The sequence below is a fragment of the Stenella coeruleoalba genome, assembly GCF_951394435.1.
Source record: "Stenella coeruleoalba genome assembly, chromosome: 19".
NCBI classification, from domain to species: domain Eukaryota; kingdom Metazoa; phylum Chordata; class Mammalia; order Artiodactyla; family Delphinidae; genus Stenella; species Stenella coeruleoalba.
This window is the reverse complement of record NC_137165.1, coordinates 35206792-35223398: the sequence shown is the minus strand read 5'-3', so window position 1 is coordinate 35223398 and position 16607 is coordinate 35206792. Positions and strand designations below refer to the sequence as shown.

The 16607-nt window shown below is 36.7% G+C and overlaps 1 protein-coding gene across 21 annotated transcripts in view; it reads left to right on the top strand.

The window, feature by feature from the left end:
- SYNRG (synergin gamma) overlaps positions 1-16607 on the top strand; it is a 94530-nt gene that overhangs the window by 17315 nt on the left and 60608 nt on the right. For 9 of the 21 annotated variants that reach the window (XM_079904246.1, XM_079904252.1, XM_079904247.1 and 6 more), the window contains exons 4-7: positions 10513-10643; positions 11315-11420; positions 11933-12044; positions 15717-16019. In XM_079904246.1, coding sequence (XP_079760372.1) covers positions 10513-10643; positions 11315-11420; positions 11933-12044; positions 15717-16019 — 652 coding nt within the window. The remainder of the gene's footprint in view (positions 1-10512; positions 10644-11314; positions 11421-11932; positions 12045-15716; positions 16020-16607) is intronic. The other 12 variants (XM_079904248.1, XM_079904243.1, XM_079904240.1 and 9 more) reach the window with 2 other exon arrangements.

The following is a 16607-nucleotide window of genomic DNA, read 5'->3' as shown; positions in this document are numbered from 1 at the left end:
AAGTTTTACATTTAAGTCCACGATCCATTCTGAGTTAGTTTTTGTACAAGGTATGAAACTTTGGTTGGGGTTTATTTTTTGGCCGATGGATGTCCAGTTGCTCCAGTACCATTTGTTGAAAAGGCTGTCCTTCCTCCATCAGAGTGCTTTTGTATTTTTGTCAAAATCAGTTGGGCATGTTTATGTGAGTGTTTTTCTAGGTTCTCTGTTCTGTTCCATTGACTTACGTGTCTACTAGTCTTGATTACAGTAGCTATGTAAGATTGATTCCTCCCATGTTTTCTCCAACTTTATTGCAGTAAAATACACATAACATAAAGTTTACCACCTTAACCATTTTTAAATATACAGTTCAGTGGTATTAAATTCAGTCACGTTGTTGTGCAGCCATTACCACCATCCATCCTCATAACTCTTTTCATCTTGTAAATCTGAAACTCTGTACCTATTGTACAGTAACTCCCCATTTTTCCCTCCTTTCAGCCCCATGCATCCACCATTATATACTTTAGGTCTTTATGTTTTTTGGGTTTTGGGGGTTTTTTTTTGCCACACTGCACAGCATGTGGGATCCTAGTTCCCTGACCAGGGATCAAACCTGCGCCCCCTGCACTGGAAGCATTTTGTCTTAACCACTGAACTGCCAAGGAAGTCCCTCCGTCTTTATAATTTTGATTACTCTAAGTACGTCAGGTAAGTAGAATCATACAGTATTTGTCTTTTTGTGACTGGTTTATTTTCACTTAGCATAATGTGCTCAAGGTTTATCCATGTTGTAGCATATTGCAGAATTTCCTTCCTTTTTAAGACTAACATTCCATTGTATGTATATATGACACTTTGCTTATCCATTCATTGGTCTTTGGACACTTGGGTTGAGTCCATGTTTTAGCTATTGTCAGTAATACTGCTATGAACACGGGTGTACAAATAGCTCTTTTAGACTCTGCTCTCAATTCTTTTGGGTATATACTCAGAGATGGAATTGCTGGGTCACATGGTAATTCTATTGTAATTTTTTGAGGAACCTCCATACTGTTTTCCACAGCAACTGTACCATTTTATTCCCACTAACAATATAAAAGAGTTCCAATTTTTCCACATCCTTGCCAACACTTATTTTCTGTTTTTTGATAGGAGCCATCCTAATGGTTGTGAGGTGGTATCTCATTATAGTTTTGATTTGCATTTCCCTAATGATTAGTGATGTTGAGTAATCTTTTCACGTGCTTATTGGCCATTTGTATATCTTTGGAGAAATGTCTGTTCAGTTCCTTTGTCCTTTTTTTTTTTTAATTTATTTTATTTATTTATTTTTGGCTGTGTTGGGTCTTCATTGCTGCACGCAAGCTTTCTCTAGTTGTGGCGCGCGGGGGCTACTATTCATTGAGGTGCACAGGCTTCTCATCACGGTGGCTTCTCTTGTTGTGGAGCGCATACTCTAGGCGCGCGAGCTTCAGTAGTTGTGGCTTGCGGGCTCTAGAGTGCAGGCTCAGTAGTTGTGGCATGTGAGCTCAGTAATTGTGGCTCACGGGCTCTAGAGTGCAGGCTCAGTAGTTGTGGCACACAGGCTTAGTTGCTCTGCGGCATGTGGGATCTTCCTGGATTAGGGCTTGAAACCGTGTCCCCTGCATTGGCAGGTGGATTCTTAACCACTGCACCACCAGGGAAGCCCCTTTGCCCATTTTTGAACTGAGATTTTTGTTGTTGAGTTTTAGGATTTTCCTGTATATTTTGGATATTAACCCCTTATCATATATGTAATGTGTAAATATTATCTCCCATTCTGTGGGCTACCTTTTTACTCTGTGGATTGTGCCTATTAATATACAGATTTTTTAAATTTTCATGAAGGTCCACCTTGTCTACTTTTTCTTTTGTTGCCTGTGCCTTTGGTGTCATATTCAAGAAAGCATTGCCAAATCCAGTATTACGAAGTTTCTGTTCTATGTTTTCTACTGAGAGTTTTATTGTTTTAGGTCTGATCCATTTGGAGTTAATTTTTGTATATGGTGTGGGGTAAGGGTCCAATTTTGTTGAAAACCGCCATTTGTTGAAAAGACTGTCGTTTACCCATAGAATGGTCTTGGTACCTTTGTCAGAAATCATTTTGACCCATATATGCAAGGGTTTATTTCAGGGCTTTCTATTCTTTTCCATTGGTCTATATGCCTTTATGCAACTACCATTACTGTTTTGATTACTGTAGTTTTGTAGCAGGAAATCAGGAAGCCTGAGTCCTCCATTTTTCTTGTTTTTCAAGATTGTTTTGGCTATTCAGGGTCCCTTGAGTATGAATTTTATTTTATTTTTAAAATTTTTTTGAGGACTTGGTATACTGTTTTCTTTCTGTTTTTAATTTATTTTTTTCATATTTTGTTTATTTTTGGCTGTATTGGGTCTTCATTGCTGCACGTGGGCTTTCTCTAGTTGCGGAGAGCAGAGGCTACTCTTTGTCGTGGTACGTGGGCTTCTTATTGCGGTGGCTTCTCTTGTTGTGGAGCACGGGCTCTAGGCACACGGGCTCAGTAGTTGTGACGCACAGGCTCAGTAGTTGTGGTGCATGGGCTTTGTTGCTCCGCGGCATGTGGGATATTCCCGAACCAGGGCTTGAACCAGTGTCCCCTCCATTGGCAGGTGGATTCTTAACCACTGCGCCACCAGGGAAGTCCCATTGAGTATGGATTTTAGGATGGGTTTTTCTATTTCTGCAAAAATGTCACCAGTATTTTTATAGGGATTGCTTTTGTAGTTTGCTTTGGGTAATATTGACATTTTAACAATATTAAGTCTTCCAATCCATGAAGCATGCGTTGTGATTCTATTTATTTATGACTTCTTTCATTTCTTTCAGCAGTTTTTGGTAATTTTCATTGGATAAATCTTTCACCTCCTTGGTTAAATTAGTTCCTAAGTTTTTGTTTGTTTGTTTTGTGGTTTTTTTGATGCTATTGTAAATGGAATTGTTTTTGTAATTTCCTTTTTGGATGTTCATTTTTTGTGTATAGAAATGCACATGATTTAAAAACATTATTTTAATGTCAAGTTTTTTCTAGTGGTACATACCTCACTTTCTTAGTGCTTAGGGAGAAATACAATCTGAAAGCTTTATTTTGTTTCCATTTAATATTTGAACAATATATTTCTCTTAAGTTCTAGAACAGTCCATTTTTCATTTAATTTTGAGCATTTTATGCCTTTTTTTTTTTGGTAGGAAGATTAATTGTTTCTGCTGACATTCCTTCACCTCTTTTGGCTCCCACACCCCTATAGTGAGGTTGGCTCATGATTTTTGTGTGTTGACTTTGTATCCTCCCCCTTGCTGAATTAGTTTATTGGTTCTAACAGCTTTTTTGTGGATTCTTTATGATTTTCTACAAATAAGATCATATCTGCAAACAGAGATCATTTTACTTCTTCCTTTATAACTTGGTTGCCTTTTATTCCTTTTTTTCCCTAATTGCTCTGGTTAGAACTTCCACTACTATTTTGAATAGAAGTGGTAAATGAGCATCCCTGCCCTATTTCGTTTTTTTCTTTTTGGCCACGCCGCGCAGCACGCAGGATCTTAGTTCCCCAACCAGTGATTGAACCCGTGCCCCCTGCAGTGGAAGCATGTAGTCTTAACCACTGGACCGCCAGGGAAGTCCCCCCTGCCCTATTTCTGATCTTAGAGAAAAAGCTTTCTGTCTTTCACCTTTGAGTATGATGTTCACAGTGGGCTTTTCATATATAACCTGTATTGTGTTGAGGTAATTATTTTCTGTTCCTAGTTTGTTGAGTGTTTTTTGTCATGAAATGCGGTTGTATTTTGTCAAATGCTTTTTCTGCATCCATTGAAATGAATATGTGGTATTTACATGGATCATTTTTCATATATTGAACCAGCCTCGCACTACAGGAATAAATCCCAATTGGTCATGGTTTATAGTCCTTTTACTATGCTGCCGAATTCTGATTGCTGGTGTTTTGTTGAGGATTTTTGCGTTAGTGTTCATAAGGGATATTGATCTGTAGTTTCTTTTCTTGTAGTGTCTTTGTCTGGCTTTGGTACCACGGTTATGCTGGCCTTAGCATAACCTCTCTCCTCTTCAATGTTTTGGAAAAGTTTGAGAAGAATTGCTATTATTTCTTCTTTAAATGTTTGGTATAATTCACCAGCAAAACCATCAGGGCAGGGCTTTTCTTTGTTGGGAGATTTTCATTACTGGTTCAATCTCATTAGCTATATAGAAGCCTGATTCCTCTCACGTTGTTATTATTTTCAAAATTGTTTTAACTATTCTAAGTTCATTTGCCTTTCCATAAAATTTTAGAATAATGTTGTCTAGATCTACAAAAGCTCTTGCTGGAGTTTTGGTAGGAATTATATTAAACCTTTATATCAACTTGGGGGAAATTCACATCTTTAATATGAAGATTCTTTCAATATATGAACATGATATGCCTCTCCATTTTTTTAGGTCTTCTTTAGTTTCTTCATCAGCATTGTATAGTTTTCAGCATACAAGTCTTGTGAATGTTTTGTTAGATTTACATCTAAGTATTTCATTCTTTTGAGTAATTGTAAATGGCATTATATTGTTAATTTCTGTGTTAATGTGTTCATTGCTAGTATATAGAAATACAAATTGATTTCTGTGTATTTGTCTTGTAACCTGAAACCTTGCTGAACTCACTTATTAGTTCTAGGAATTTTTGTGTAGATTCTTTTCGATTTTCTACTTAAACAGTCATGTCATCCTTTTATCAAATTTTAACCTGCCATATTTGCTTCACATTTTTTAAAAGACTTTAACAATATAGGTATAATTTTCTTCCTGTACTTCTCCAGAGATGGTTATCACTATCATGAATTCACTTTTTATTGTTTCCTTATGTATTTTGTACTTTTTTAAATATATGTTTGAATATTCATGAATGTTATATAATATTTTCTAGGTTTTAAAATTTTACGTGTGTTCCCTTTTGCATTTGATTTTTTCATTTAACATTGTTTTTCTCCAAGATTTATCCCAGTTGTGGAATGATGCCAAGTTTGTTCATATAGCTGCTAGTAGTATTCCATTGCATGAATATATATTCTTCTATTGATGGACATTTAAGTTGCTTCCAATTTTTTGCTCTTTGTTTTGGTTTTATTGATTTCTAAGGGTTCATTATATATTCTGGATTCTGACCTTCGTGGTTATTTGTGCTGTCAATATCTCCTTCTAGACTTTGGCTTGCCTTTTAATTTTGTTTATGGTGTCATGTTTTATAGAAGTTAAGTCAGATGGATAAATCATTTCTTTTATGGTTTGAGCTTTTCATGTCTCATCTAAGACATAATCCTACCCTGAGGTAATGATGATATTCTCCTGTATTTTCTTATTAAAAAATTTAAAGTTTCTTTTCATATATAGGTCCTTAACCTACCTGGAATTGTTCTTTGGTATCAGTGTGAGGCTGAAGGGTCTAATTTTATTATTTTCCATTTGAGTAGACAGTTGTCCCCCAAACCATTTATCAATAGCCCATTCTTTTTTGTGCGGCATGTGGGATCTTAGTTCCCCGACAAGGGATCGAACCCATGCCCCCTGCAGTGGAAGCATGGAGTCCTAACCACTGGACTGTCAGGGAATTCCTCTCAGCAGCCCATTGTTGTTGTTTTTTTTAAATTTATTTGTTCACTGTGGTGGCTTCTTTTGTGTGGAGCACGGGCTCTAGGCACGGGCTTCAGTAGTTGTGGCTTGCGGGCTCTAGGCATGGGCTTCAGTAGTTGTGGCTCACGGGCTCTAGAGCGCAGGCTCAGTAGTTGTGGCGCAAGGGCTTAGTTCCTCCGCGGCATGTGGGATCTTCCGGGACCAGAGCTCGAACCCGTGTTCCCTGCATTGGCAGGCGGTTTCTTAACCACTGTGCCACCAGGAAAGCCCAGCAGCCCATTCTTTACCTGTTGATTTCTAAGATTACTCCTGTAATATCAAATTTCTTTATATGCTTTGGATTAGTTTTTGAGCTCTTCTATTTGTCCCATTGCTATACCTGTCTATCTCTACATCAATAAACATCTTACTGTCTTAATTGTTCTAGCCCAAGATAAGCCTTGATATCTTGTAGTGTGGATCCTCCTTTTTCTTTTAAAGAATTATAGCTATTCATGGTCACATCCCCTTCAGTATAAATTTTGAGATAAGCTTGTCAAATTCCATATAAAACCTGTCGTGATTGTGATTGAAATTGACATTTTGGGGACTTCCCTGGTGGCACAGTGGTTAAGAATCCGCCTGCCAGTGCAGGGGACACGGGTTCGAGTCCTGGTCCGGGAAGATCCCACATGTTGCGGAGCAACTAAGCCCATGTGCCACAACTACTGAGCCTGCACTCTAGAGCCCGCAAGCCACAACTATTGAGCCCGAGTGCCACAACTACTGAAGCCCACGCGCCTAGAGCCCGTGCTCTGCAACAAGAGAGGCCACTCAATGAGAAGCCCGGGAACCGCAACAAAGAGTATCCCCCGCTCACCGCAACTAGAAAAAAGCCCGCGCGCAGCAACAAAGACCCAAGGCAGCCAAAAATTTTAAAAATATTAAATAAATAAATAAAAATTAAAAATATATATTAAATAAATTAATTTTAAAATATTAAATAAATAAATAAAAATTTAAAAAAAGAAATCAACATTTTTACTCTTTTAGTCTTACTGTCGTACCTCTCCACTTACTTAAATCTTCAGTAGCCTTCAGTATCCTTCAGCTTGGGGTGAACTTTATCTTTTAGTCTTCTTAGTAGTTTATTGGATGTATCTCAGATTTCTGAGTTATTTCTTTTGCTGTGTTACTCACTCACTGTATAGCTAAGGATTAGTGTCTCTTAACCTTTTGGTTTATCTAGATCTCAAAAGAATGTATAAAATTAGACTCTATGAAATGTATAGTTACTTTTCAGGAGAAGGAGAAACAAAATGCCATTTAGCAAGTTTGAATCTTCTTGAAGAACAGAATTGTGTAAATAGAAAGGTAATATGCATAATAACACCTCCTTTCATTCTTTATTATTTTTGTGGAATGTCTCATTTTGTCTTTTAGCCTATATGATTTGGGTGGTTTCTTTTGTGTTTTGTGTGCCTTGAGTAAACTGAGTCAAAATTTTAAAAAGAAATTTTAATCCCTTACCACAAAGAAGAAATGGTAATTATGTGACATGGCAGAGGTGTTAGCTAATGCTATGGTGTTAATCATTTTGCAGTATATAAGTGTATCAAATCAACATGTTGCACACCTTAAACTCATACAATATTATATGTCAGTTACATCTCAATAAAACTGGAAAAAATAAGGAACTGATTAAATTATAGATTGGGGGAAAAAAAGAAATGTAATACTAGGACTCTGGCAGTAATTTTTAGCAGCAAGAGAACCACAGTGTGATTAAAAATAAGTATGCATAGCCATTACGACTCAAGATTTAGAATAGGGAGTGTTAGTAATTAAGCAATATTACTTGGAATTCCAGTTATAAAGTACTAGAAACCATTCATAAGCCTTCCAGGCTGCTAGTATTTATTGAGCAGGTATGTGTCTGAGCACATGAATAAAAACAGAAAAAAAATTTTTTTTAAATTTGAATTTTATGGTGGTTGTTGGTAGCTGGAGAGGGAGCATAGCATAATGATGGAGAACATGGATTTGGGGACCAGAAGCTGCCTGGGTCTAATCCTGGCCCTGACACTTGCCAGTAATGAGTGAGATACTTAACTATTTTCTGCTTCAATTTCCTCATCTGTAAAATGAGAATAATAGTAGCACCTACTGCATAGATTTGTTGTAAGGATTAAATTAATTAGTACATGTAAAGCACTTAGAAAAGTCCCTGGAACATAGTACAGGCTTCATAAGTGTTATTACTAAGTTCTTCTTATTGATCATTATCAGAAATATCCCTAATTCTGATGATCTTACACATATATTGAGAATAATGTATGTAAATGCCTAGTTCTATAGCTGGCATATGGCAGGAACACAGTAAAATGATACCTATAACTATTGTGTTCTTTTTTCTTATCTAGTTGCTTAATTCTGTATTTGCTTGAGGAATCTTATTTTGTTTCAGAAAAAAATTGAATCATTACTGTTTTTGAAAGTGTTCTATTCTGTCATTAGTATTGTTTCTAATGTATAAAGTATATTTCTAATGTATAAAGATAATTATTTCTGTCGTAGCTGTTATTTATTTATAGGTACTAGACAGTGTTCTAGGTGCTTTACACATATTATATTACTTCTAGACCTTAAAACAATGTTCCACTGTCTCGGTAAAGGTTCAGAACAAGAAGGTATTTTGGATAAGTTCAAAAGAAATACTTTTTTTATTTGAGGGAAACAGTAACATGATTTCTGTTAAAGGAAAATCAAACAAAATATATTTTAAGGCAAAAAGCCTTAAAAACCTGGAGGTAAAGAGGATATTTCATTTTGATGAGAGATTAAATTCACCAGAAAGATTAACAGTTTGTATGCACCTAATAACCTGGCCTCAAAATGTATAAGACAGAAACTGACAGCAAAGCAAGGTGAAATAGACAAATCCACAATCAGTAAAGATACAGGTTTAAACAACCTTCTTAACAAGCTTGACTAGTGGATAAATAGGACACTGTTCCCAACAATTGCAAAATACTTTCTTTTTAAGCAAACATGGAATATTTATTAAAATTGAAATATGCTGGGCCATAGCAAATCTCAAGAAATGTCAAAGGGTTGAAATCTTACACAGTAGGAGTCCTCATAAGACTCCTGCATTGGGGATCCATTTGAGATCTGTAGTCAGGAATTTAAGGTGAATCATCAAGGCTTTTTTCTCCAGCAAGGTTAAATGGTTTGGTTGTAAGGATAAGAGAAGGTGATTAGTTGACTAACCAGGAATGAGGTTTCCCGGGAGACCATACCAAGGAAGCCAGAGGTAAGGGAGCTAAGGATGTTTACAGAGGCATTTAATATTGAATCCTGGAGTCTAAGCTGAGCAAGAAGAGAAGTGAGGACATGATGAGGATGATGGACAGTGGGAAAGTGGTAAGATTAATGGATGGGAGGGAGGTATTAATGAAATAAGAGAATTGCTGGAGTACATGAGCTGGAAGGATAGAAGGTGGTGGTCAGGTGTTGGGATGTTTAAAATCAAGATTTTGGAGATGATGCAGTTACTGGGGCGGATGATCAGGGGAGGTGGCCGTGGAATGGGAAACTGGAATGGTATGTTGGACATGATTGTGATGAGGAGACCTGAAAGGCCACAGTGTTAGATGAGTCATCCATATGATTATTGACATCACCAAGAGCAGTTTAGGAGTAGAATGGACCTTAGCAAGGTTCTGAAGCCTTTAGTTGAAGAGTGAGGGAGTTGAGGGTCAGTAGATGACATAAACAAGTTAGGATAGTAAATGATGAAGTCTGATGGCAAGAAATTAAAATGTGTTCAGGTTTTTGAAGGAAAAGAGGAGAAAAAGGGTTTAAGGAGAAGCAAGGAGGAATATTGCCCGTCTACAGGAAATGTTGGAAGAAAAGTAGCAATCTCCAAATGAGAGGGCTTCCAGGGACAGCCAAGTTTCAAGTTAGGGAACTGAAGGGGAACGTTTCAGGGAGAAGGTTGAATAACACAGGAATTTTCACTCAGTAAAAATTATCCATTGCCATCATTTTCATCATCATCATCATTATTCATATTAGATTTTGTGGTTAGCTGTTGTGTAATACCATTCTTACTTCTGGACACTTCAGTAAACTTTATACTGTTGTATTGATATGTCATTTACTATTGATTTTTTTAATTATTGATATTTTCTGTGAAAGTTTGGATAGCCAAGCCTATGATAATGAATATCAAAATAATCATTATCCTATCATATTGGAAAATCGTGTTTAATCTCATTTGTTTAATCTCATTTGTGGAATAACTACCATATGCCAGGTGCTTCTCTATTGCTGGAAATACAGAGACATGTAAGATATGATACCTCTTCTCAAAGAGTATGGATCAGTAAACTCACCAGATATAACTTGTGAGTTGTACACATACACAGCCTTACACACACAGACTGAAAGATTTTACACGCACGCCCTCAGACTGTTCTGGCAGTGGTGGTCCCCTCGAAGACATGAAGGAAATGGAAGAGGCAAGATATTAAGGGGAGCTTTTCATTTTTAGCCTGTGTTCTTTGAATCTTGTATTAAAATGCATTTATATAGTTTGTTAATAAATAATATCAAATATTCTATTAAAATGCCTTTATATAGTTCATTAATTAAAAATAAGAAAATTTATGGAAGTTACAGTTTTTCTTTGTAGTAATTAAAAGGAGAAATTGTGGGGACTTCCCTGGTGGTCCAGTGGTTAAGACTCCGTGCTTCCACTGCAGGGGGCACGGGTTCAGTCCCTGGTTGGGGAACTGATCCTGTATGCTGTGCAGCGCAGCCAAAGGAAAAAGAAAAAGGAGAAATTGTGTTTTTTTAAGCTTAAGTCTTTGTTTTTTTCTAGGCAGGGATACCAATGGGACCAATACCAGCAGGAGGAATGCCTTACCTGGGACAAGCACCATTCTTAGGAATGCGTCCTCCAGGCCCACAGTACACTCCAGACATGCAGAAGCAGTTTGCCGAGGAGCAGCAGTAAGAGATCTCAGGATGCAAGGATAAAGATACACGATAGCAATCAATTTTAAAATTGTCAAGTGATCTGTAGTGCAGATTTGAAGCTCGGTGCCTTTACGGTACCTTTAAAACTCTTTAAAATACTCTTATTATTTAAAAGTTTAACGCCAGAAGGGACCTTAGAGATCCTGTAATTCAGTCCTCTGACTTTACATCTGGGGAAAGTGAGGTCCAAAGAAATAAGCAAGTGTCAGGCTGGGTTACACAGTTACCAGTAAGACCTGGACCCGAGTTCGGGCCTCCTGAGTCCCAGAACTACTACTCTTTCTCATGTATGATACTGCCTCCTCAAGTAAAGTTTCTTTTTTGTATGCAAAGAGTGTTTTTATTTCGTCTACCTCCCTCTCTGTTTTTTGTAATTACTTTGAATGTAAAATGTTGTCTCCTCCCCTTGCAAATTAGACAGGAAATAAATTCACGTCTATAATTTAGGTAAATCACTTTTTAGACTTATTTCATGTATTTGGAAATTAATATAGTGGTGAAATAGGATAGTCTTCAGAAAATTAGATATAATTATCAGTGAAGTTTTTAGTTCTAGAAATGCAAGATGACTTTGTAGAAGAAATATGAATATAACAGTTGATAATCCCTGAAGCTGGCTCTTTACTAGATTGTTTTTCCTTCAGAAAACGATTTGAACAGCAGCAAAAGCTCTTAGAAGAAGAAAGAAAAAGACGCCAGTTTGAAGAGCAGAAGCAAAAGCTCAGACTTCTGAGTAGTGTGAAACCCAAGGTAACGTATTCCGGCACACAGCCTACCCCCCTGAATGTGCCTATTCTCAGTCATTTAGTGGATTTTGTTACGTGGGCACCAGCGCAAGCTGAGGCTGTGGTTGATTTGTTTTGGTTTTGTCTAAGTCCGAAAGCAAAGGACTTTTCTTTTTCTGTAAAGTTACTTTATTGTTGAAGGGAATGGGATAGCAGCCATTATCTTCTCAGCTCTTGTTTTCTGCCTTTGCAGTGCTTGTAATCTTTTCTTGGGAAGCATTAATACTGGATACTTAATATCTAACAGCTGTAGCCTAAAGTATTTCTAAATGGGCCTTTTAATAATCTTCTTTAGAGTGTTGTCTTACGCCTTCGCTTTATGTCAATGTTTTTCTGACTTGGAAAATTCACTATCCGAAGTATGTGGTAAAAATATTGTAAATTGACGAATATTTGCACGTTTCTTTCAACTTATGTGGATTAGGACGAAGTGTGAGAGACAAGTGAAGAAATATATATACATTTATTGTCTCCCAGACAGGAGAGAAGAGTAGAGATGATGCTTTGGAAGCCATAAAAGGAAACTTAGATGGGTTTTCCAGAGACGCTAAGATGCATCCTACTCCGGCATCACACCCTAAGAAACCAGGTAGTTTTAATTTAAAATTTTTCTTTTGTTGGAAGGTGACTTATAGTCCCTGTGTGTTTAATTGACCATTATGTGTGTGTGCCGAGAGTGAATGTTGAACTCCTCCTTCAAGCTAAGTACAGATTTGGATGTTTTAAAATTTACAGTGGGTTAAGAGCTCTGGTCTAGACAATCTTGGGGGGAAGAAACCTCTTTGTCTTCTAGTAAATGTCAGTATGACAACTTGTAAATCTTCTGTATAAATGAATATGTTAACGTTAGTAAAATCCATTCACTAAAAACAAATGTAATAAATGAGTTTACCATTTCATTCTCATTATTTTAAAATAGTTTTACTTTTGATGTACTAGTTCATATTTTATTCAATGTGATGAAACTTACAAATTTTCTAAATGACTTCTTTAAAAAGTCATGGATTTATATGTATAAAATAGATAACTAATGAGAACCTACCGTATAGCATAGGGAACTCTACTCAGTGCTCTGTGGTGACCTAAATGAGAAGGAAATCCAAAAAATAGGGGATATATGTATAGCTGATTCACTTTGCTGTACAATATAAAATAACACAATATTGTAAAGCAGCTAAACTCCAATTTAAAAAAAGTCATGGATTAAATAATATTTCTCGTGAAATTTTATTTTTTAAAATACATTCCTTTGTAGTTTTTATTTTCATTTACCATCAAATAAGCAAAAGAAAAGTACCTAATAGAGCAGGGTAAAGAGATATTTTTGGGGTTTTTTTTGCATGTGTTTTAAACATTTAGCAGTTGAAATGAGTCTTATCTTCACATAACTGTTACCACATCCTTTTTTTAAATTTGATATTTTGACATTTTATTCTCAGCTAATTTCAAGAATAACATACCATTAATACGTGAATAGTTTTCATAAATCATTCAGCAAGTGCTATTTTCTGCAGGCATGTATTACATTGACAGTTTTTATAGGTACCTTTTATAGGTGATATCAGGAGGGCATAATCTAATATTGGCACAGTAACGGGTTCTTGACTTTCTGGGACAGCTTTGCCTCTGTGCTATTAATTTCACTTGCTAGATTATATACTCAGATTATCGTTACAAACATATGCCCCAAAGTAAAATATATACTGATATTGAAAAGGGAATGGATATTAGCAATCAGAATGAGTTCAGAAAGGAAAAACATACCTAAAAATGAAAATTATAAGCTGAATAAGCTAGTCAGTAAGTCATTTAAGTATAGTCGTTGGAATGGTAAAACTGGACCCAGCATGGAACCTAATTAGATAAAGGAGAAGGCGGCAGAGAGGAATGGTCATTGTTAGGTCACATACTTTTCTATCCATATAGAATGGCCCCTTTGGACAACTGGGTATGGTTTAAAATCTTCATTGTTAAGTAATAAATTGGCGTTTTGATGTTCCCCAAGGAATTTCCAGAGCTTCTCCAGCTAGGGTCTTAAACCTAGGCCTAAAGTATGTAAAAAGTTTCCAGCCTTTTTACCACCAGAGGCATAAATGCCCATAGACTGTTTACCTTAAAATATTGAATATACAGACTGTACCACATAATTTTTATACTTCTTATTAATTATATATATATATATATATATAGCTACAAGAGTTTCTAAGCCAAAATATATACCACATAGAATTAACATAATTCCAGTCAAATGGAAAGAAATTTTTAGCCTAATAAAAAAGAAAGAAAAGAAAACAAGTTGGTTTAGCCTAAACAGTCAGCTAGTATATCCATAGTAGCTGTCAGTTTTGCATTGTTACTATTTTCTACCAGTACTGATCTGAGAACCCAAATTGAGAGCTTAAATACACAGTCTCAGTAACCATTATCGGGAGGGTTGAGATTCATTACGACATGGCTTTTTTTAAACGAAATTCATTAAGGCAGTAATTTTGCATATTCATTTTGCATCTTTCATAGAACTTTAATGCTTACAGGCTTTATTTCATGGATCCAAAAGAGAAGGGTCCAAAAGAGAAGCATATAGTGTCCCCATTTTTCAAATGAGAGCCTTTTTTAAAAAAGACTGCTCCTTGTGACATTAGACTTTAGTAAATGTTAAAGCAATACAAAGAAGTTAAAAATGTGAAGAAGCAACAATAATAGTATTGTTAATGAGCCAGTATTAAACATAATCCCTGTAGAGAAGGTTTATTACATAAGTGAATCTCCTATTTAACGGTAAAAAGCCACAGTGATGTTTATATCTTTCAGAGGCAAAGATCTTTTAAACATAGCTCTTAGGGTTTACTTTCTTAAATTGGCTGTTGAGTTATTTGACTTAGCACTTTATGATGTCCTTATTTTGATGCTTTGCACAAGAAAATATCACTTTGGTAATATGTTTGATGTTCTTGTTGCCTTTGTAATTTTTATTCCCCACACAGTAAGTTTCATCCTCATATGAAATATGAACTATGCTAAGTGTATGATTAGGCATGATTTATCAAAAATTACAAGTATGCATCATGCATTGTTTTTTACTGGCATAATGAAGTTTAATCATCAGTATATATCTGTCTAAAATGTATTCAGCAACATATAGGTTTGTTCTCTTATTTATATTGGTTTGAGAAAATATTATCCAGATAAACAGATCAATTGGATTTCAAAAATAATCACCACTTTGATGTAAATTATTAGTGGTCTCAAGGGAAAAAAATAAGTGCTAACTTAATAAAAGAAGGAAAGAAATTTTGAGCTTTACATTTTTCTGTTTTTGAATGAAATGCAAAATAGCTATAAAACCTCTTTTTTAAAAAGACTAAAAATGAAATTGAGTTATTTGTAGTGAGGTGGATGGACCTAGAGTCTGTCATACAGAGTGAAGTAAGTCAGAAAAGCAAATACTGTATGCTAGCACATATACATGGAATCTAAAAAAAAATGGTTCTGCTGAACCTAGGGGCAGGATAGGAATAAAGACGCAGATGTAGAGAATGGACTTGAGGACACGGGGAGGGGAAAGGGTAAGCTGGGACGAAGTGAGAGAGTAGCATTGACATATATACACTACCAAATGTAACATAGATAGCTAGTGGGAAGCAGCCGCATAGCATGGGGAGATCAGCTCGGTGCTTTGTGACCACCTAGAGGGTGGGATAGGGAGGCGCAAGAGGGAGGGGATATGGGGATATATGTATGCATATAGCTGATTCACTGTTATACACAACAGAAACGTAACACACCATTGTAAAGCAATTATACTCCAATAAAGATGTTAAAAAAAAAAAAAGACTAGGGCTTCCCTGGTGGCGCAGTGGTTGAGAGTCCGCCCGCCGATGCAGGGGACACGGGTTCGTGCCCCAGTCCAGGCAGATCCCACATGCCGTGGAGCGGCTGGGCCCGTGAGCCATGGCCGCTGAGCCTGCGCGTCCGGAGCCTGTGTTCCGCAACGGGAGAGGCCACAGCAGGGAGAGGCCACAGCAGGGAGAGGCCTGCGTACAGCAAAAAAAAAAAAAAAGACTAAAAAATTGATTGTAAATAGACATCAAAGTGTTTTGCATTCATTGTATGATTCTGTTCGTTGTTACATGTTATTTCTTATTCACCTCCGCTATTCATGTTTCATTATATTCTTTTGGGGTTATACTACATCTTAATTTCTTTTCCCCTGTTGATTTTCATTTCTGTGTGTGTTTCATTGCCGTTTTCCATTTTGCAGATTATCCCACATCATTTCATTCTGCTAAAACTGTCTCCCCATCACCTGCCTTTCTTGATGAAGAAGAATTCAGTGACTTTATGCAGGGGCCTGGTGAAGCTCCCACATGTGGGTCTTCTTCCACTTCCCAGCCTTTTCAGTCTTTCCACCCCACCACCCCACTTGGCCAGTTGCATGCTCAGAAGGCTGGAGCACAGTATATCCCTCCAGGTCAGAGTCCAGTGTCTGTTGCCTTACATGGTGTCCCTGGGCAAATTCCTTATTTCTCTACTGCTTCAGCCTCATACAATGTGCAGAAAGCAGGTAACTACTAGACTGTTAATGAAAGTATTTTTTAAATAATCTAGGATAATTTATTTCACTTATATAAGTAGAATAATACAGTGATGTTGGCACAGAAACATGTGCCTGAATATATGAGTACTGTTGAAATTCACCAAAGTTAAGAATATAGATTTTTTAATTCTGGGGGCTTCACATTCTGGAAAAGTGATTGGAAACATCTGCTCCTAAATTAGGACCTATTTAAACCACCTTAGAACTTTAAGAACACACTGATTTCTTTAGGAGATGCCTCTTGTTTGGGGAAATCACCACCATCATTTTCTTAAGAGTAATGAGCCAGGGAAAGCTGCTTTAGAAAGTGCTTTCAGTGATAAAGCACGTTGGGGTCAGAAGCCCAGGTTCTCCATTTACTACCAGTTTGTCCCTGGACAAATCTTTAAACATTTCTATACCTCAGTTTTATCACTTGTGGGGGCGGGAGGCAGTTACTGTGTCTTGAGGCACAGAATAGTGCTGAGAGGAATCTTAGCAGACATGTACTCATCTACACGTTCTCGGTTGACAGATGAAGAAATAGGCGATAGTTAGTAGAAGTGTCTGTATCTT